This window comes from Triticum aestivum, chromosome 3D (assembly GCF_018294505.1).
Source record: "Triticum aestivum cultivar Chinese Spring chromosome 3D, IWGSC CS RefSeq v2.1, whole genome shotgun sequence".
In the NCBI taxonomy this organism is placed as follows: Eukaryota; Viridiplantae; Streptophyta; class Magnoliopsida; order Poales; family Poaceae; genus Triticum; species Triticum aestivum.
Genome location: NC_057802.1, coordinates 440,580,152 through 440,602,296, shown reverse-complemented (window position 1 = coordinate 440,602,296; position 22,145 = coordinate 440,580,152). Strand labels below are relative to the sequence as shown.

Below are 22,145 nucleotides of genomic sequence, written 5' to 3'. Positions count from 1 at the left end.
TCTTGAAGAATTGTTCTTCTAAATGTTTTAGATGTGGAAGGAATAACCATGCTACCACCAGTTTCACCAAGTGCTCCCTCTATCCCATATTAGTTGGGACAGAGGGAGTGCAATACATTTGAGTTAAATTGGTGATTTTACAAACTTGCCTTGTAAACCTTTTCACCTTCTATCTATCAATGGAATGATACACAACTTGCGTATCCGTGATATTTTTTTTGGTGATTTTATCTGAATTAGAAGTTGGACTGGTGAGCTAAAAGTTTGCATTTCTACCATTCGAAATTAATCAATCTAGAAGTGATCACCGTAGATACGTTAATGAAGTTACAATTTGACCACTCACCCATATTATGATGCCAAGTTGGTGATGGTTCATGCCTTTGCGGTGTATACATACTCCATCCGTTTCAAAATACTTAGTTATTCGGTTCCATTAGGACACACGTTTGACCAAAAGTTACTCTAGTAACATGAGGCATAAAATTGATGTTATCAGTTTCATATTTAAGGTACTTGTTTACGGTTATGCTTTTGTATCAACAACTTATCGTAAATACACTTGGTATTTTGAAGTAGAAGGAGCATTTCAAACTTTTGGTTAAACCTGCCTTCTTTTTACCTATCATTATCTTCATATATTCTTCAATAGTATGTCAGCCCTGACGACTTGCACATAAAACAGAGGGAGTATTTAAAAAAAAGGTAAAAAACACCTTTTTTGCGGGGTAAAACCATCTTCTTTTTACCTCTCATCATCCTCAAATGATTCAACAGTATCTCAAATAGTTGCCCTGAAGCGACCATGCAAATTTTACATACATTTGGAAATTCTTAAGCAGGCAGGCAGGCATAGTGAGTGATGAGGCTTGACTGCCTCACAGTAGCCCACTGTGGTGCAGAGGCAGAGGATGACTCCCGCCTAGAGATTGCTATGGTCCAAACGTCACTCCTCCTCTAGCGGGACTCGCAAAACCAAGAAGCCATCATAAAAATATTGGCCGGAATTCGAGGCGCTGCATCGCTAAGCTAAGCTCTCCCCCCTCCCTCCCTCCCTTGTGCCACTGTCGCCGGTGGAGGACTCTCCCAGCTTCCACCGTCCCTCCTCTCATTTCCTCCTCCCCCTTCACGGCTTCACCCACACGAGGCCACTACCACCACCTCGCAGCCCCGTCCCGTCAGGTTACTGCTGCTACTTGCTCAACTGATCAGAGTGTCAGGACATTCAGAGATCCTAGCAAGCTTGTTCTTCTTCCTCTGCCCGTTCTTGATTCGCTTCTGTTGGTGACAGCGGCGGCTTCGGAGAAAGAATCCCTTGCTTCTTCCTCTTCCGCAGGTTGGTGAGGCGGGGTGATGCGCCAGGAAGCAGCACCGGGGGTGCACGGCGGTTGATGGTGGCGGATGGAGAGTAGGCGAGGAGGAGGAGGAGGACCGGCGGCGGCGGCACCAGCGGGAGACCCGCGCGGGCCGATGCCGGGCTTCGGGGCTCCTCAGCACACCATGTAAGTCCCCGCGCCGCCACCCGCGACCAACCCCATCTCCAGTTCTTCCTTGTCCCATTTGCTTGCTCGCTCATTTCTGCATGCTCCGTCTCCGTGTTGTCTCACTCGCTTTCCTGCGCTCCACTGCGATTACGAGCCCTGATTGCCGACTACTTAATTGATCATGGCGCCGGGGCGCCGCTGATTGCTCCTCCTTTCCAGGACGGGAAGGAAAAGCGGGCCGCTTTTCCCCTCTGATTAGCTCTTGTCGATGTGGAGTGTCAAGTGTGGCGACCTTTAGCTCGAGTGCCGTGATGATTAGAGGGGCGGAGCAGCTTTGCTAGCACTAGTAGTAGTAGTAACAGGGATTTGGTTGCTGCTGCTCGTGTGTCTCGGGAGGGAGAAGAAGGAGCAATGATTGCCGCGAGGCCTCGCTCTCTCTCGCTGCTGCTGCTGCTGCCTGGGGAGGTATCATTGATTCGTTTGGGCGTGCATCATTAACTCTCCAGGGGGCTCATCACTGATCTCTGGGAATCAGTGGTGCTCTGGTAGGTCCAGATCTTCAGAAAAAGGCAGAACACATGCTGGTTGGGCATGCACGTTTGGGGTTAAACCCATGGGGTAATAATTTGAACAAAGTAGTACTACGTGTTAGGAGTGTAATACATTGTGTGTGTAGGGGGCGGGGTGGGGTGGGGTGGGGGTCTGTCATGATCTTCAGATTTTTTTTTGAAGAAACTATGCTACGCGTTTGTGGACCAGAACCAAATATATTTATCACACGTTCCAGCGGTCCCTCTTGATGGTTGGTGCAGATACATAAGTCTGCGACCGATGCAATTGAATTGCAGGGTGATTCTTCCAAAGGAAAAAATAAAATAAACATATAGAATGCATCATGGCAATTACTGAATGGACAGTATGGGATGGGCATAGGATGTAGTATGTGATATGGAAGACAAGAATAAGAAATGAGCTTTGTTTAACTGTGGTGAAAATTTCTTGCAGCCCAACGGATGTGAACATCATGCAGCCTTCCCGAGTCGCTGATTTCGGGGCGCTCGCGCACTCTGCGGGATTCAGAATAGAAGATCTTGCTAATTTCAGCACAAGTATGTCGCCCTTTTCTCAGTCAGTCGTCCTAGAAACTTACCCTCCTCCACTCATTTCAATCATGGATCCCTGCGTGCTTTTCTGCTTCTGAAGATTTTACAAATTCATGTAGATTTCAGTGAGTAGCACATCGATATTCATGATTACTAAAGCTTACTGGTTTCTCCTTTGTTTGCTGATGTTCAGATAATTTGTTCAATCTGAAGCCAAATACACATGCATATACCAGTGAACCCCTTCAGTTTGGAAATTACGGAAAGGTACCAGTGACAAGTCAGAGCCCCAATTATTAAGTGTTATTCCATCTACATTAGGAATTGATGCAGTTTTTGCACCCCAAATTGCAGTCCATTTCTCCGACTGATCTAGCTACTACAGCGGCGGCAGCAGCAGCAGTAACAGCAGTTGATCCTCAGGCACTACTACAGCAAAAGGGAGTGCAACCAAATCTAGTAGCTTTAAGAACTCATAACAATGATAACTGGGGAGAGTCAAGTATGGCTGATACAAGTCCTAGGACTGATACATCAACGGATCTGGATATAGACATTGATGAGCGGAACCAAATGGTACCTACTATTCTCAGCTCAATTTTTTGTCAGACCGTCTCATTGTGATTGCACACTCGATATTGAACTTTTCATACTCTCAGGTTTTGGAGATCAAAATTTTGTTTCCAAAATGTTTGTTTCCTTGCAATTAAAGAGCCGTATGAATTTCCTAAAAGTCTTTCAAATTTCAGTATTATGTACGTGTACACATGGTTTAAGATCTTGAATGATTTGTTAGTGTTAAGGTCCTTTGGTGGCGTTAGTTAGATACCTTGTTCCTGTTTTTGGTTTCCTATCCTTTTGTTTGAGTCTGTTTGGACATTTGTGTTATTTCCACATACTTCTTAATAATATGTGTCAGAGAGAGGAAAAAGGTCCTATGTGTATCCAGGATGGTATCATATCTTAATGCCATTTCAAGTAGTAGCACCATTATCTTCACACATGACAGTCTAGTTGCCTATAACTAATTGAATTTAATTCTCATTGACACAGTTGCTGACAAATACTTTAGCGGGTTTTTCCTAATTCTATTTATGTTTATAGTTTTAGTATGAGCGATCATCTTATACCAAAGCATATTGGTTTAATGATTATCTGCTTAACAGTTTGAACAAGGACAGCTTGCTGCCCCCACTGCTTCTGATTCTAGTGACAAATCAAGGGACAAATTGGATCATAAGGTACAGTTAACACTACATATCTGATGCTTTGGTCAAATGATGATCCACTGTTTAAAGACAAGTTTCGTTACCAACAGTCACTTCGCCGTCTCGCCCAAAACCGTGAAGCTGCTAGGAAAAGCCGTTTAAGAAAGAAGGTGAGCTTGTATATTCTTGAAATGTGCACTCATACTAGATTCCATTTGTGATGTGCTCGCACTCTGTGGTAGCATGGTAGTTTGTTTAAACAGTGTATGCTGTATCATTTCACCCTAAAGCTTTAGAACTACTGTAGCATGGATTTGTGCTAGGCAATCTTTGTGGGCCTAACACATGATTTTGCTTCAGTGGTAGATTTGGTTGGCAAACTTTATTGTTATCATCTTAACCCTACCTATTTCCCCGTTTTCTTCTATGTATGTTCCACTGAGCCACTTGGGAGAACTATTTGCATTATTTCACCATTTGGCTTTGTCAGGCATATATCCAAAACCTGGAGAGTAGCAGATTGAAACTTACTCAACTAGAGCAAGAGCTTCAGCGTGCTCGTCAACAGGTATATGCTCTACAGTTCCATACAGGATTCATCGGAAGTTTCTTGGGTTAAACATCCATCCCTTTTGTTTGACCAATGTATACTTCTCCAGGGCATCTTCATTTCATCTTCAGGGGATCAGTCTCAGTCAGCGGGTGGAAATGGTAATACTCTAAGTATTACTCCCTCCGTTCGGAATTACTTGTCACAAAAATAGATAAAAATGGATGTATCTACAACTAAAATACATCTAGATACATTCATTTCTTGGACGAGTAATTCCGAACGGAGGGAGTAGATTGGTATCAGCAGTATTAAACTGTGTACTGTATTTTTTATGGGGCTTTTGTTTGTCCTTTGCTTGGGTGCTCCTTAGAATGTGGTAGATAAAATAAGCTAGATACAACCACAAGATGCAATTATCAACTGATTTGTTGGCCTTTGGTGAGTAAAGATTTCTAGTTTAGGTGGCTTCAGATCATCTTACACAATGACAGTAACAAGTATTGTATCTTGTAAAGATTACTTACATTATCCTTGGCCTTTGTTGAAGCCTGATTTTTGTGCCATAATTTTGTCAGTGCCTTTTATGTTAATGTTCTGATTTTGTAGGAGCTGTGGCATTTGACATGGAGTATGCACGATGGTTGGAGGAACATAACAAGCATATAAATGAGTTGAGGGCTGCAGCCAATGCACATGCTGGTGATGATGATCTTCGGAAAATTGTTGATAGCATCATGTCGCAGTATGATGAATTTTTCAGGCTCAAGGGTGTAGCAGCCAAAGCAGATGTTTTCCATGTGCTGTCGGGAATGTGGAAGACCCCTGCTGAGAGGTGCTTCATGTGGTTAGGTGGCTTCAGATCATCCGAGCTCCTTAAGGTACCAATTTGATATGATTTATGTTACAGACAATTAAATTCCTTAACTGGGGCCCAACTTAGTGAGTGTTTTTTTTCCACAGCCCTTAATGTCAAGATGACTAACTAGTGGTCAATATATAGTTACCATATTTCCCTGTAGTTCTATAATACCGACATTTCTGTTGCAGTTACTGGCAGGTCAACTAGAACCTCTTACTGAGCAGCAACTTACTGGCATATGCAACCTGCAACAGTCTTCTCAACAAGCTGAAGATGCTCTTTCTCAAGGGATGGAAGCACTACAACAGTCGCTTGCAGAAACCCTGGCATCTGGATCCCTGGGCCCTGCAGGATCTTCCGGTAATGTTGCAAGCTACATGGGGCAGATGGCAATGGCCATGGGAAAACTTGGCACCCTAGAAAACTTCCTCCGACAGGTAACTTACGCAAACCATGCAGTTGCTATTTCCTCTGCTTAATTAGTTGCCATATTGCATGAGGTGTTTTGGGCAGACTATTTGGATATTGTAATATTGTACAGTAATATGCTCTGATCCTTGTTTTGGAGAATATAATCTGAGCCTAGGGTGTGGGGGGTGCGTGTTCTCACCACTCAGATCAAGTCCAGCTCGAATTGCCCCTTTTCTACTTCATTACTAAATGACTTCCTTCACCGCGCGTTCCATTTCTGTTGCATCTTTTTTTTTTCATCTTGGAGAATGAATTTAGGAGCTTCCCAATGTTACCGACAGATAATAGAAGTCCCAAAAGAAAGTAAATATATCGGGCTTTCAGCTGCACATTTTTCACCTGAACTGATGCATCATCAAATAAGGGGGAATAGGAAGAAAACATAGAAAATGTATATTTAATTTGTATTCAACTGGTGATGAACTGTTCTACAATGTCTTATCTGCAGGCTGATAATCTTCGTCTGCAAACCCTTCAGCAGATGCAACGCATATTAACCACTCGCCAATCTGCACGAGCTCTGCTTGCAATAAGCGACTACTTCTCTCGGCTACGCGCTTTGAGTTCACTTTGGCTGGCCCGTCCACGGGAATAAATTGAATCCATTCATAAATAGGATAATTAATAATATTAGGTGCTGTATCTTGAGTGTTGTACTAGCCAGCCCCATAGGAATTCAGGTATTCCCTACTCCCTAGATTCTTCATAATGTTCTTGTATCGGCGAGCAGTTTGGATCAGAATCATGTCAGGAACATTTACGGTGAATGTTCAGTGGATATTGCTGCCTGTAGATGACATCAAATTACCAACTATTGAACAAGTTCGTAGCATTTTTGAAAACATGGGGATGTAAATACTTGCAGAATAATTTGAGATCCTATGATGTGATGTTCTTGTGGTGTATAATCGCCTAAATAAATCATACCGCCTGACGAGGTGACATGTTTTCAGATTCATAAACATCTCTACACCAGTTCTGTTCTTTTGAAGAAAAGCCAAGTTCATGGATCACGCTTCATACACTAATACTGTATGTGATAAACTGTTTCACAAAAAGAAGTGTGATCATCCTCATTCCCTTTTTAGCGGGCATGCATCATCCGAATTATAACTGTGCCTGTTATAACGTGTGCTTCTGGTATAACTATGATCCTGGAAGTTGTGCCAGACTCCCAAACTTATTTGACATCAGGACACAGCGAAACTCGAGCGAATTTGCAATTTCCCCAATCAGAAATGTGATTTGTATGTTCGCAAGAAAATAAAATGAAGTGCCTTGTATGCATAATTAACTTTACAGTTTCACCTATATTCGAATTTGGATATAAACGAGGCAGATTGTATGTACAAGGAAGCTACACATGGAGCAGACGGCGTTCACCTTTAGGTGCAATTTGTTCTTGAACCAGATAGGATAGTGGTACAGTCATGGATGCCATGAGACCAGCCGTGGAACACAGTTAAGCAGCAGCAGCCTCACCACGCCGTACAGGTGCTCGGAGGGAAGCCCTGTAGACGGCATCCGACTTGTCAAGGCCGTCGAAGAAGTAGCCGAAAGGCGGTGTCCTGACGTATCTTCCTGCACCGGGCACGGCGTTCAGATTGCCATCCTCCCACACCACTCGCCCTCTTGAGATGGTCACCTCTACCATTCCCTACACCAATCAGACAGAAACATCCACAGGTTGGATATCGAGTATTATGTCGGATTAACAGTTGTGAGTTGTGGGGAGCCAACCTTTCCTTTTCTGCCCTCGTACACGTTCGTGTCGGACCTCGAATGGTGTGTGCGCGTGCCCATCGCGAAGCTCCTCTTGGGGTTCAGGATGATGATGTCTGCATCAGATCCCTTGAGGATTGCTCCTTTGCGAGGGTATATGTTGAAGATCTTGGCACTGAGAAGATTAGAGAGTAGTATGCATCATTATACTTTAAAACTGTTTGCTTCTTGTTTTGTTTTTCTGATTTTGTTTTGATGTAGCTATAGAATTTCTGCACTACCATTCTGTGCTTGTCACTCTCACATAATCGGTGACTGTGATCTTGCCGGTCTCCTGTACATATATTGAATGAAGTCAGAAAACAGAAATACCGGCAATGGAACCAACTTAGTACCCATCACGAAAAACAACATTTGAAATCAAAACTTACCACCATGCTATCCCAAATTATATGCATCCTTTCTTCAATACCTGGGATCAAGTAATGAAAAGAGAGATGCCTTAGCCAGCTTCCATTTGCAATGACACAACACAGTTTCCTTTGTTCAAGCCCTATGGCTTACCATTTACGCCATTGGGAATCTTCCTGAAATCATCAGAACCGAAAGCTTTCTGAGTGGAATTGAAGGTGCAATGATCAGTTCCCACAAGCTGCATAGGAACAAAGAACAGTTTGGTGCTTATTCAAGGGATGTTTCCGTCTCCATAGTAGACAATGTACAAACAATATTTTCAGAAAATAATATTCCTTTTATAATTTACCGCCTCGAACAATCTTCAAGCAGAGGCTAAACACCAGCTTGAAGCGCTTTATTTTAAGGACTCCACAACTTCACACTTCAGGAAATTAAGGTGGGATTCTGGATTCAAGCGTGTCACCTGTAATATTCCTGATGAAAGAGCAGCTTGAAGTGCTTTATTATGCCCTGCTTCCCGGATTGGAGGACTCATCACATACCTAGAAGCAAGATATGAAATAAGAGGAACCACAGCTACATAAACATATACTGATTGTGTGTGTTCTATTTACTTTGAAGCAGTTGCAAAGTCAGGATCCCAAAGCCAAGAATCATCAAGGACTAGCCCAGATACCACAGGTTCCCCGATGACTCTCTGACCTGCAAAGTTTGAGCTGACATCAACTTACAGTTTGTTTCACAATTTGACACGCGTTGAAAATTTAAATCAACTTAGTACTTAGATTTGGGGTATTATCAATCCCGTGGGACCACTTAGTTCTGAAGCCCCAACAAGTTATTCTGGGACCGACCCAGTCCTGATTTTTTTTGTACAAAGCCGAAACTAGCCAATGTTCTGAAAGTAAATGTTCATAAAATAACTCTGTCTTAATTTGCATTGATGAGGAACTTGTTTGAACCAAATGGCCAGGCACCATACCTTCTCTTTTAGCCTTGGCAATCTCTTCCATTGCATCAGTACTCATCACATGAACAACATACAACGGTGTATTGACGAATTTTGCTAATCGAATTGCCCGTGAAGTTGCCTCGCCTTCCAACTGCAGAAAAGAAGAGAAACTTAATTGACTCATCACTACCTTCCTGTGAGAGGAAAGCACAAATTTCATGTTAAAGCTATCTCATCAAGGACTTGAATTTTGTCAACAAAAAAAACATGAACCCGTCAAGACAAAGGAATTACAACTGGAGGTCTTGAGAGAGCATGCCCTTCTGGACCAGTTATCCCAAGGTCAATCATCCGCTGCTGTCCCTCAGCAACAGCATCCCCGTTCTCTGCATGAACCATAGCCAGTGCACCAAGAGACTTGCATTTCTGTAAGCCTTGAAGGAGGAGGTCGTCCGTCACCATCAAGGAACCTTTATATGCCATGAAGAACTTGAAAGAATTGATCCCTGAAAATTTGGCACAGAGGATCTTCGTCATGAACCGAATAGTCCAAGAATGCAGAAGAGAGTATGCACCCACCATGTTCCTTGACCATCACTTCCATTTCCCTCGAAACCTCATCATTCCACTTGGTAATGGCCATGTGAAATCCATAGTCCATAGCAGCCTTTTCTGCTTTGTGTTTGTAGGATTCCAAGCCCGCAGTCAAGTTCCCGTTCACTGGAATGACAAAGTCGATGTGCATTGTCGTCCCACCAGCCAGTGCTGCGGCATGACCACTATAGAAGTCATCTATGGTTACAGTTCCCATGAACTCCATCTCCAGGTGGGTGTGCGGGTCAATTCCACCTGTGATATTTCGCAGAAGCCTGATGAACTGATGATAGACTAGTACCGACTGAATTATCAGTAGTATTCAGAACTATTGCAAGAAATCACCTGGCATGACATATTTTCCAGTTGCATCAATCACTCTGACATTATCGTCACCAACCTAAATGTAACATGAAAACAGAAGATAATTAATTGGCTAGGTTGGACAGCAAGGAAGGACATGATTTCATCAGAGCATTTCACTTCATGCCAAAGGAAATATAGCAAAAAAGAAAGAAAAATAAGGTGAACAGTCTAAATCTACCGTTTACTGTCCCCGCAGATTCCCATCGGTACTTTTCAAGTTTACCGTGAGATTTTGTGGCGAGCTAGCAGTGTCAGTTCGCCTTAAAATAAGCAGCGGCAGCAATCCCAAAGCACCCAAACTGGTATCGTACTCGTAGCTCGTACAGGTGTGCGCAGCAGAGTGGCTCCTTGGTCTCAGAGGTCAAACCTCTGCCTCCCCGATCCCAAGATTCTGAAAGAACGAATCTCCCAAACGCAGAGCGAGAACTCACCGGGATGTTCGGCCGGACGGCGACGACGACGCCGTCCTCGATGTAGACGTCTGCCTCCTCCGCCCGGTGCGCGTTCACCACCGTCCCGCCCTTGATCAGGATCCTCGTGCCGTCCCCTCCTCCTCCGCAGCCGCCGGCGCCTCCTCCTCCTCCTCCCGCGGCCGCGCAGAACTTCACGCGCGCACAACCAAAATCCAACCGCGTAAGAAGAAAACCAACCAGCGTAATCAAACAAGAAACGTGAGAAGAAGCGGGGCGCCCACCTCGTGTGCCGGGTGAGACGCCGCGACGGCGACGGCGGCGAGCAGGACGAGCAGGAGGCGGAGGCGGCAGGGCGTCGCCATGGCTTGGGCCGCCACTTTCCAACTCCTGCTAGCCGCGATTCGCTCGTCGCAAATCGCAGCAGAGTAGTAGTGGTACTAGTTTGTTGGTTTGTTTCACGGCTTCTCTCTCTGTTAGCAGAGTATCTGTCCAACAGAAAAGCTCCGGATTGGTTGGTGCGCCCCGATCTATCCGGATAATCTCCTCCACCCCACGGGCTGTTGACTTGCAGAGGCCAGGCACCAATGGCAGATTCATCAGGGTCATTTTCACGGTGTGCCGTAAGAGAGTCGAGGATTCTGTGGATTGATTCTCCACATGCTAGAACAAAGTCCTGCATGTGCTTTAGACCAAGTTCACTTCTGAAAATAATGTTTATCAGGGAGTATCCATCGGGTGGCTAGTGGGCAGACAGGACACATGCAGCACAGGAGATGCTGCGTGCTGCAAGGCCAGCTAAACCAGCAAAATCATATACAGGCCAGCAAGTAAGATGGATCATGGCGCTTCTGCATATCTCATAAAATCAGTCAATCAGCAGCATGAAGCCAACAAGGGGGCAGCAAAATGCCTGGAGACGCGGACACTGAACCTGCTACACCCGTTGAAGAACTTTCTCAGTCGCCTCGACGCGGCCGCCTTGATCCGGAAAGGTGCCAGACAAGATCCTTCTTCTGGTAGTAGCACCATACCTTGGCGTAACCTCAAAAAACGCCGCAATAGCAGCTCTTCTTGGCATTTGCAGAACCGTCTGTCAAAAAGATTCCAAACATGCCAATGATCATCCCTGATGTTGCCAAGTCAGGAGTGGTCCCATCCCAAAGCACACTTGATCGATCCCTACCATAGGCCAAGCAGAAGCCAGTCATCACTTCATCAAATAACTGTAAGAGGTCTTTCTTTGTCAGCTCAGCTCATGGAGTGTGTTTTGCATACACTCCAGCAATCTCCCCTTCGTTGGTAGCTTCACAGGCATCACATTCTTCAGACTGGAGAACCAAAGGTGGTTACGACTATCTTCAGAGTTCAAATAAAGGCAGAAATTCACCTGAATCAAACAAGAAAGTTACTAATATAGTGATGATATCTTGGAAATACCAAATAGTCTTCAACTCTGATATAATTATGAATGAAAATTATTTAAGCCAAGTTTCAGCTGAATCAAACAGCAAAGTTCTGGTATAATGAATCATATCTTGGGCAAGCCAAGTTTTGGTGACGTAAACTTGGGCTTGAACCAAACACACCCTAACACCTCCTGGCATCATATCCTGAAGCCTAGAGGAAACATTGATTTCCCTCAACAGAGAGAGAGAGAGAGAGAGAAATATTGATCAGCAGAATGTTTAATTTTTCGCAGAAAGTGCCAAAAGTAAAACAACAGCAGCATCCCCATGAAAAGTTTTATGTATATCCATGGCAGTCATTCCATTAAACAAATCGCATCTGCAACTAAGATATTGAAGGAACACATTTTTGCACAAGGCATAAAGAAGGCTATATATGTTTTATATTTGCATAAATTGAGAAATGTGGCACGCACCTAATCATTTAGAAAAGATCATGCGTTTCCTATGGCACAGCCAAATAATTTTTATTACATATTCCCGTGTTTTCAGTTCATATAGGATTTATTTAACATGCCATGACACCAAATTTCTGTATTTTCTATTCTTGTGTTGCATTTTTGAAATCTCGCAAACCAAAAGAGGCCCTTAGAATTATAGAACTGCCCACTTATTTTTCATTTTTGTTCAGTGTCACTTCGAAAGGAACCACAATGATTAGGTCCTGTCACTCAGCGATAGTGAGGTGTGAAAACCAGAAGTTAGGTACACCGTATACCATCCACCATCCACCACGAAAGGCTCTCTGTCCAAAGGAGCAGTTAAATATCTCCAAGCCAGGGGATGGTTCTTCTCCTGCTTAAATAATCGTTTGTGTTGAAGATGAGTCTCATGAACTGTACTGCACGACCATAAGCAGAACCTTCACCTAACATGACTAGGCATAGTTAACCAGAGACACACGCTTGCAAAGTTCAAACTGAAATTTTCAGAAGACCTTTCTGGCTTGGTTTCACATGGAAGAGAATTCACCACTTGCTAGTTGCTACTGATGCCCAGGATAAGGAAAATGCATGGAAATGGCCAAGCACCATCCAAGTCAACACGTCCCCAAAAGCACATGGTCCTCAGTCCTCACCAGTGTCTACTCCTTTCAGCCTTTCTTCCCCTTCTGCCTTCTCACACAGTCAAACAACTGAAAAACAAGGAAACAAAGCTCCCATGGCAGCAGAGGCAATCTTAGGAGCCTTCATGCAAACCCTGTTCCAGAAATTGTCTGAAGCACTTCTCGACCACTTCAAGTCTTGCAGGGGCATCCATGGCAAGCTGGAGAGCCTCTCCCAGATTCTCTCTCAGCTACAGGCCTTCCTCGACGACGCCGAGGCGAAGCAGCTGGCAGACGCGTCCGTGCGGGGCTGGCTAGCGAAGCTCAAGGACGTCGCATACGACCTAGATGATCTGCTCGACAGGTATACAGCCAAGATTATGTATCTGAAGAAGAGGAAGGTGAAACTCTCCACCAAGGCAAGTGTCGGTTCCCCTTCTTCCTTCCTGCGTAGGAATCTGTACCAGTACAGGATAAAGCGTAAGATTAGCGGGATATTGGAGAGGTTGGATAAAATTGCAAGAGAACGCGACACGATTGGGCTCCAGATGTTGGGTGAAATGAGCAGGCGTGAGACGCCGGAGAGGCCACAGTCGAGCTCTCTTGTGGATAGTTCAGCTCTGTTTGGCAGGGAGGGAGACAGAGAGGAAATGGTGAGGCTCATGCTATCTGATAATAGGCACAGTTCCTGCAATGTTTGTGTTATTCCAGTTGTTGGCATGGGGGGGCTTGGTAAGACAACTCTCATGCAGATGGTGTACAATGATGAAAGGGTGAAAGAACACTTTGAATTGAGGATCTGGATCTATGTGTCTGAATGCTTTGACGGGAGAAAACTGACACAAGAAACTCTCGAGGCTGCTGCCTATGACCAATCCTTTCCTAGCACCAACATGAACATGCTGCAGGAAACACTCTCTAGAGTGTTGCGGGGCAAGAGGTACTTGCTTGTCTTGGACGATGTCTGGAATGAAGACTATGATAAATGGCTCAGCTACAGAGCAGCCCTAATTTCAGGAGGGCTTGGAAGCAAGATAGTGGTTACAACGCGCAATGAGAATGTTGGCAGAATCATGGGAGGGCTAGAGCCCTACAAGTTACAGCAACTATCGGATGACGACAGCTGGTCTGTATTCAAGAGCCATGCATTCAGGGATGGTGACTGCAGCACATACCCGCAGCTGGAGGTGATAGGAAGGCAAATTGTGAAGAAGCTGAAGGGATTGCCTCTCGCATCGAAAGCATTAGGGAGCCTCCTCTTCTGCAAAGCAGATGAAGGGGAGTGGAAGGGGATACTAAGAAGTGATATATGGGAGCTACCAGCAGACAAAAATAACATATTGCCAGCTCTGCGGCTAAGCTATAACCATTTACCACCACATCTGAAGCAGTGCTTTGCATTCTGTTCCGTGTATCCAAAAGATTATATATTCAGTAAAGAGAAGCTGGTTAAGATTTGGCTAGCACTTGGTTTCATCAGGCAATCTAGAAAGAAGATACTGGAGGATTCTGGTAATGCATATTTTAATGAGCTAGTAAGCAGGTCTTTTTTCCAGCCCTACAAGGAGAACTATGTGATGCATGATGCAATGCATGACCTTGCTATATCAGTTTCCATGGAACACTGTGAACGATTTGAGGATGGGACAAGATACGACAATGCCATAAAGACCCGTCATCTTTCATTTCCATGCACCGGTGCCGGGACCAAGCATTTTGATCCACTGTATGGGTTTAGGAAGTTAAGAACACTAATTCTCATGCATGGATACAATTCTAAAATGTCTCGGTTTCCTGATGGTGTCTTTATGAAACTTCAATTCCTTAGAGTTCTTGATATGCATGGAAGAGGTCTTAAGGAATTACCAGAGTCTATAGGGAATCTGAAACAACTTCGCTTCCTAGATCTCAGCAGCACTGAAATAAAAACATTACCAGCATCTATTGTCAAGCTCTATAACTTGCAAATACTGAAGCTGAACAACTGCAGCTCACTAAGGGAAGTGCCACATGGCATCACTAAGCTCACTAATCTGCGCCACTTAGAGGGAAGCACAAGGCTACTGTTAAGGATACCAGGAATTGGAAATTTGATCTGCCTACAGGAATTAGAAGAATTTGTTGTCTTGAAACGCCCCAGACACAACATCACAGAGTTAAGAAACATGGATCAGCTGCAAGGAAAACTTACCATTCGTGGCCTCAACAATGTGGCTGATGAACAAGATGCAATTTGTGCGAAGTTGAAAACCAAAGAACATCTTCGAGCTCTACACTTTATATGGGATGAGGACTGCAAACTTACTCCTTCAGATCAGCAAGACGAAGTTCTGGAAGGCCTTCAACCACATATCGATCTCAAGGAATTGATGATTAAAGGTTTTCCAGGGGTGAGGTTCCCGAGCTGGCTCGCTTCTTCATTTCTTCCTAATCTGCAAACCACCCATATATGCAACTGCAGATGCACAGTTCTCCCGCCATTAGGCCAACTTCCTTTCCTTAAAAATCTCAATATAGCAGGAGCAACTGAGGTGACACAAATTGGACACGAGTTCACAGGACTTGGGCAAATAAAATGTTTTCCAGCTTTAGAAGAGCTTCTGTTGGAAGATATGCCGAAGCTGGGAGAGTGGATTTTTGATGATGCTGATCAGTTGTTCCCTCAATTAACTGAACTTGGTCTCATCAGTTGCCCCAAGCTGAAGAAGTTACCCCCTGTTCCACCAACACTTACAACACTGAGGATAGATGAAGCTGGACTTGAGTCACTTCCAGATCTTCAAAAAGAAGCTTGTCCGTCTTCTCTAACATTTCTATACATCAATGGTTGCCCGAATCTAACATCTCTGCGTGTAGGCTTGCTTTCACATAATCTGACAGCCCTCAAGAGTCTAACAGTAGCCCACTGTGAAGAGCTTGTTTCGCTACCAGAAGAGTGTTTCCGTCCACTTACATCACTTCAGTTCCTGCACATCTACGAGTGCCCTTGCCTGGTACCTTGGACAGCCCTGGAGCGAGGCTTGCTTCCCGCTTCAGTTGAGGAAATCCGTCTAGTATCTTGCTCTCTGTTAGCACATGTACTTCTAGATGGCCTACAATACTGTCCTCTTCTCAAGCATTTTCAAATTTCTGACTACCAAATTGCTGACTACCCTGACATCAGTAACTTTCCACTGGAGCTTTTACCTCACACACTTCAGTTCTTAGACATATCACGCTGTGATGACCTCCAGTGTTTGCCTCCTGGTCTGCATGAAGTCTCCTCACTTGAAACACTACATATCTCCAACTGTCGTGAGCTTGAAAGCTTGCCAGAAGAAGGTCTGCCAAGGGGGCTCAAGGAGCTTTACATCAATCAATGCCCAAAAATTAAGCAACGATGCCAAGAAGGTGGGCAGGACCGAGTCAAGATAGCTCACATCAGAGACATCGAGATTGATGGGGATGTTATTGTGCTTGAGCAGATATAGAAGGTGACACATTTTCTCATAATGACATTGATACTGCAATCATATATATATATTTCCAATATTAGTCTCAATAAAGAGTTAAATTTCTGTTGCAAGCTGCAACTGTGATTAAATATCTAAACTGATGTGACGATGATTTTTTCATGAGCAAGCAGTTCGAGTTTATATAACTACTAGAAAGTGATTAATGGCCATGGGTGTAATAGTGTACTAGAAAGTGCAAACCATGAAAAGAAGTAGTGTTATGAAGTCGTAGATATCTTGTTTACAGATCTGTAATATGTGTAATATGTGTTTATCAGCTTGGATCATTGCTTGGGTCAATTGAGGTTGCATGTGAGGCCCATGCGCGATACACTATAGTAGAAGGTTTCCAGACCACGCTACCAGAATTTATCCCCCAATTGCCCCTAAAAAGAAGAATTTATCCCAAAATTACAGCAACAATTTGGTTAAAATTAATCCTCTTTGTGACCATTTCTCTCCAGTTGTGCAATCTAGCATTCTTAATGTCGATTTGACAGCATGCGCACGAATTGAAACTGCAATTTTGGTTGGCACGCAATGGGGGTTAGGCCAGGGTACTCACATGTTGGTGTCGTGCAGGTTGGAGCGGACAATGTGAGCGGCGGCAGGATGAGAGAGCGACGGCGCGGGCGTCCTGGCTGCGGTTGCCTTTAGGCCTCTCCTCCGACGAGGGGCGCCGGCGAGGCCATGTACCGGACGGAGGTTGGCCACGGCCGCGTCCGCACGGTGGGCGGCGGGGTGGGGACAGACCTCAACAACTGTCGTGGAAAATTGCCGAAAACACCCTGCTCGGCGCTCGCAACCATTGAACCATACACACACCCTTGGCCCACCTTGGCAGCGAGTCGTCGTCTTTTCCCCCGAGCGAAACGGCGCGACCCCACCGGTGGGTTTAGTAGGGTTTGGACTCGCCGCTCGCCTCGGCTCGGCTCCCATGGAGGCGGCGGAAGATGCAGGCGACGCCGGCGGCGGCCGCTCCACCGCCCGGAAGCTGGTGCCGTGGTCGAGCTGGGAGGAGTGGCGCTTCGTCCGCGACGCCATATTCTCCCCATACCCCGACCCTGGCGCCGCTCTTCGCAGGGTAGGTATCCTCTTCCTCGAGGCCCCCAAAAATTATCAGGTGAGTGGTGAGCAATCTCTGACTGTTTCGTTGGTGCAGATCGCGGCGTGGCGGAGCAGGGGCTGCCTCCCGATCCCCGTGGAGGTCACTGCGGCCCTCTTCGAGATAAGGCTGCGGGATCCCTTCTTCCGGTATGCTGTTTTGATGCATAGTTCCAACCTTTTTCTCTTGCGTGTGGATGGATTTGGGACGAAGTTATATATGTGATAGAAAATTTTCCTCTAGGAATGGAGTGCCTTCGGATGATAAGCTGGAGTCGGACGAGATGCTCGCCTTGCTGTACAGTATGGCAATCATCAGGTGAGGAAATTCCTGGTGCTATTTTCGCCTTATGTGTGGAAATTGAATAGTACTATTGATTTACTTGAGGGAAAATGGGCCAGCGGTGTTATCGCAGTGCCAAGGGCAAAGCACCGCCTTTTATCAGGTGGGTTCGAATGCTTGACACATCTTGTTGTGCAAAGAGGTGGGCTGTGCAAGTAGTTTAGGGGGGGAAATTAGTAGTTGTGAGTCGATGTTCTTAAAGCTGTTTTCATATTTTCGTGTTATCCAGTGATTCTTCTTGAATATGAGATTTTGATGGAAGGACATAGTTTATTTCTGCAGATCATTAGGAGCTTAATCACAGTCGTGCTGATGCAATTGAACTAGAGGCTGCTAGAAGTCTAGAACATACTTTGGTGTCAATATGTTGTTGTCCCTTTTTCTAGTTTCTCTGCTTGTTTTTCCCTGGAACATGCTTCAAAACACCGATCTTTTGTATTAGATGAACCCCAAAACGACACAAAATCTACCCAACCATCATGGTGGCAACCAAAGTTTTAGTTTTCTATTTGATTTTAAAACTATCATATGTTGTTAACTTCCATCGTATTCTTCGGCTCAGTTTGCGGATGCTGCCTGAACTTCACTTACCCATTAAGCTGCTGTGAAAGAGAAGTTGTGAAAAATATGTTGCTTTAGCATATCATACAAGTTAGATAAATTTTGTAAGCCGGCAGTTTCACTTTCCTCACATATGTTTGGAGCCATCTGTTTGCAACTTGATTGTACACAGCTATCCAAATACACAAGTATCTAGAAGCGTCTCAGCAAGATAATATTATCATAAATTCATAATCCAAAACAATGTCAAACGGAGTCTTCGTGTTAGTTATGCATTATGCATTGCTATGGTCAGTACCAGCCTCATGTCTCAGAGGAAAGAGTGCCCAACTTAGGACCAAGTTGCCAACAATTAGTTACTAACACTGCAATCTAGATGCACATACCAACATTACTGAGAATTCTTGCTTTCATTAATTTTTTCTTCTGTACTGTAGAGCTCTAATAAGATTAAGAACTGAATGTGCCTGGTCAGGGAAAGAGTTCAACAGCGATGACTATGTACAAGGCTTGTTTTTTTAGGATGTACCTATCATAGGCTCCTAGTGTATTGTCTATTGTTGCTGCTTAAGTTTAAAAGTTTTATGCAATATGCTTAACACTTATTTTCTACTTCTCTTTAATCTTATTCCCAGGCTTGTAAATGGTTTTATGGAGAGTCCGCACAAGGAAACTGGTCGTTCAATATCTGATTTAGCTGAGACTGTTGGAGTACCACGAATTCTCGTTGACATTCGTCATGGTTAATAAATTTTGTCTATTGCAACTAGATTAGTTTGCACTATTGTAATTTTCAGTCCTAATGAAGATATGTATCACATGCATGCAGAGAGTTCACATCGCGGCATCCCCTCTCTGCGACTGCTACATTTGGCAGCCATTAAGGTACACTGAGTTGATTGCTAAGCATTTCTAGGACATCTAGCTAATTATTTTAGTTCTCTCTGGATGTTGGCTTTGGTATTAAATCAAATAATATAATTTTAATAGTTGCTGGTATGTTTTGTCAGCGATTCTGCATCTTTAACAAATTGAGATTTACTTTCAGGCATTTGATTGGTTGAAGTGTAACTACTGGGATTCCCAGACTAGTGCAATTCCTGATGTTCGACTAGAACTAAGCTCAGTATTGCATGACACCGCTCAATTCCTGAAGGGAAAAGATTCTGAAAATGCAAAATCAGGTTCCAAAAGGAAACGTGAGTATCGTCATCCTGTAGCATGAACTCTGATTAAGATTGGCACTCGGGCATGTTCTGTTTCTCAGGGATATTGGTTGTCAGAGATAGGTTTTCTCTACTCTGGTTTGCCGTCAGATTTTTCGGTGTTCAGTAAGAGACTAAGAGAGAGAGAGAGAGAGAGAGAGAGAGAGAAAGTCCAACCAAACACCCCCTAATGCTTTCTTGATTACTAAATCTGCATTGAGTTACTGATATCTTCCATTAATCTGAACTGCCAAGAAGTATTACATATATTAATGCTGGAATAACTGTTCTTGTCGTCATCTGTTTGCTGCCATCTATTGATCTGCTTTGTGAATATACTCGAGTTCATTTCTTTTCCACCACCTGATAGTTACATGAATATCAACTATTTGTAATATTTATGACAAAACTGTGGGTAGTGCTTCAAGCTATGGCAGAATTATTTATAGTTATAACTGTCTGTCAGCACAATGTATCTCATGATCAGGATAGCCCAGTATTAATTGAGTTTTTTTCCTAAATTGCAGGTTCCCAAAAACATATTTTGAATGCCATAAGATATGTACGTCGACTTTACTATACATGTCCCTCTGAGGCTGTCTCTGTTCTTTTGGAGTTTTTTCAGCTCGATGCCCCAGAAATCTCTGAAAACAGCGATGTACATCAAGCTGGTAGTTTGGATGCAAATCACTCATCTGATGTTCAAATTCAGAATCAAATATCAAATGGTGATATGAAAACCATCATAACAAAACTATCAGAAAAAGAACCAAGAGTGCTTCTTGGCTTACTAAAGTCAGTAATTGAAATGATTGAGGCCAGGAACGACCTTGAACACAAAGGTACTACCTGATAGTTGGGTGTCCTAATTTCGCGTTTCTACCATCTCTGCAACCTTATGATTTGCTTCACATCACAATCCTGGACTTGATGGCTTGCTATGTTTTATTTCATTGTTCAAACTTGATGCTAGTATTTCCATTTCAGGGCTCCTGTAGACTTTTGTTTGTACAGATATACTGGTCTTATTAGTTTCGTTATATGTATAGGTGGATCATATGCATGCCTGCCAGCTGAGTCGTCAACAATGAAAAACTTGTGCTCCCTGGTTCTATGGATTGTCACAAGCATAAAAGAGTTAAGGGATTCCGGCCATATTGGACTTGTCCACGAGATAGGAGTACTCTCTTCGGACAAGAACGCGGTCCCTCGTTTCTGTCTTGCAAAACTTCTGCAGAAGTTCTTGAGTTTGCCCGTTATAGGTGAAAGATGCATTGCAGATGCAGCACTATTGCTGATTGAGATGGCCGGCAATAATAGCGTGAAGGAGAAACTGAGGAAGCTTACTTTGTTGTCCCTGCGAAGGTCACCCAAAGATTGTACCCTCCTTGAATCCAGAATCTTGTCCAATGGACAAGAATCGGTTGAAAGTGCAACGCAGAAGCTGGAAGCGTTCAAGTTGCAGTTGAGAAAACCAGATAATGTGAATTTAGCTGAAAATGGAACTCAGGGGACGCTCAACACAAGCATGCCAGAGAAACGTAATGGGTGGTCTATAGCGAAGTCCTGGACCCCCTGTCCGCTAGGAATGATACCTTGTTCATATAGTTCAACTGCTGTTCTTCCTGTCCTTGATGTCATTGATGATGAACTGAAGCATGATACAGCAGAACATGGAGATTTTGAACCTGATGGTGAGATCGAAATTTTTGACTGTTATGCTCACCCCGAACAGCATTTGGATGGTGAAGGTATCCTAGAAATGCCAAGATCGCCACCTGAACATGGGATTTCTGATATGCCAGAACTGACCTCTGGTCTCAGGGGTACATTACTAGTTGGTGGCGTGTGGAAAAAGGTGACCGAAGAAGAGTTGCTCTCCATAAAGTCAAGCATGAAAATTTTGTTGTAATATTCGCTAGTTATTCTCCCCTCATTAGTAAAATATTTTTCTTCTGTGAACGATCAAATGTTAGCTTTTTACTGGGCATGACAAAACCCTCTAATCAGTTTTGCTCAGTTTCTTCATTATTTGGGATAATAGAGATTTTATTCGTTACTAGTATGTCGTGAGTAAAAAAATTCCATGTCTACACTCCACGAACAGCAGTTAAAAAGCACGGCGGATACAGGTAATAGGTGAAGCATCTAACACAGTCTTCTCCAGGAGAACATCGACCTTCTTTGTGTCTAGGACCATCAGTTTCAGCCTATGTGACGCATATAAGACGTGCTAGCCACTCAGCTCCTCGTGCTGTGGGCTAGTGTGTGCTCCGCCGAGAAAAGTTAAACGTCTATAGCACCTTTTGTTCTTTCTTCGTCAGTCTCTACTGTTGCGGTGTTTGTGGTGCCCAGTACTTAAAATAGCAATCTCTATTGGGTCTGTATTGTCCAAAACTGTGATGAAACTTCCCCGTAAAAAATGAGCAAACTGGGCAAAACTGATTAAAGAGGGCTTTGTAAGTCATGCCCGAGTAAAACCTACCATTTGATCGATTACAGAAGAAAATCATTTTACTACTGAGGGGAGAATAACTAACCAATAATATTAAAATCGCATGATTGACTTCATGGAGAACAACTCTTCTTCGGCCACCTTTTCCCACACTCAACCAACCAGTAAGTAATGTCAAGAAGCTTCTTGACTCTCGGGATGAATTTCGTGCGTGTTGGGCTAGGCGTTCCGCGAATCGCGCGGCACATAATCTAGCTAGGGATGGCTGCCTTAATAAATTGTGCAAGACCTGGTTTTCGATTCCTCCTCCTTGTATTCATAACATTGTTG

At 44.0% G+C, this 22,145-nt stretch overlaps 4 protein-coding genes across 4 annotated transcripts; 3 read left to right on the top strand and 1 right to left on the bottom strand.

Moving 5' to 3' along the window:
* Window positions 1-934: 934 nt before the first annotated feature.
* Window positions 935-6,636, top strand: LOC123079489 (transcription factor HBP-1b(c1)-like). The gene is made up of 12 exons (XM_044502265.1): window positions 935-1,182; window positions 1,292-1,502; window positions 2,490-2,593; window positions 2,781-2,854; window positions 2,942-3,163; window positions 3,754-3,828; window positions 3,906-3,965; window positions 4,286-4,363; window positions 4,455-4,506; window positions 4,955-5,226; window positions 5,396-5,644; window positions 6,127-6,636. The coding sequence occupies exons 2-12, from the start codon at window positions 1,402-1,404 to the stop codon at window positions 6,271-6,273; spliced, it is 1,434 nt and encodes a 477-aa protein (XP_044358200.1). The 5' UTR covers window positions 935-1,182; window positions 1,292-1,401; the 3' UTR covers window positions 6,274-6,636.
* Window positions 6,637-6,876: 240 nt separating this feature from the next.
* Window positions 6,877-15,057, bottom strand: LOC123079488 (dihydropyrimidinase). The gene is made up of 14 exons (XM_044502264.1): window positions 14,845-15,057; window positions 10,424-11,529; window positions 10,161-10,331; window positions 9,709-9,763; window positions 9,349-9,618; window positions 9,064-9,275; window positions 8,800-8,920; window positions 8,432-8,519; window positions 8,281-8,359; window positions 7,965-8,052; window positions 7,832-7,872; window positions 7,682-7,734; window positions 7,419-7,575; window positions 6,877-7,335 (listed from the first exon to the last, which is right to left on the bottom strand). The coding sequence occupies exons 2-14, from the start codon at window positions 10,502-10,504 to the stop codon at window positions 7,141-7,143; spliced, it is 1,611 nt and encodes a 536-aa protein (XP_044358199.1). The 5' UTR covers window positions 10,505-11,529; window positions 14,845-15,057; the 3' UTR covers window positions 6,877-7,140.
* LOC123079486 (disease resistance protein RGA2) lies at window positions 12,349-17,017 on the top strand. Its single transcript, XM_044502262.1, has 2 exons — window positions 12,349-16,126; window positions 16,730-17,017. The coding sequence occupies exon 1, from the start codon at window positions 12,770-12,772 to the stop codon at window positions 16,121-16,123; it is 3,354 nt and encodes a 1,117-aa protein (XP_044358197.1). The 5' UTR covers window positions 12,349-12,769; the 3' UTR covers window positions 16,124-16,126; window positions 16,730-17,017.
* On the top strand, window positions 16,956-21,419 carry LOC123079487 (uncharacterized). The gene is made up of 8 exons (XM_044502263.1): window positions 16,956-17,231; window positions 17,310-17,401; window positions 17,496-17,570; window positions 18,791-18,897; window positions 18,985-19,040; window positions 19,204-19,354; window positions 19,888-20,202; window positions 20,410-21,419. The coding sequence occupies exons 1-8, from the start codon at window positions 17,085-17,087 to the stop codon at window positions 21,270-21,272; spliced, it is 1,806 nt and encodes a 601-aa protein (XP_044358198.1). The 5' UTR covers window positions 16,956-17,084; the 3' UTR covers window positions 21,273-21,419.
* Window positions 21,420-22,145: the final 726 nt, after the last annotated feature.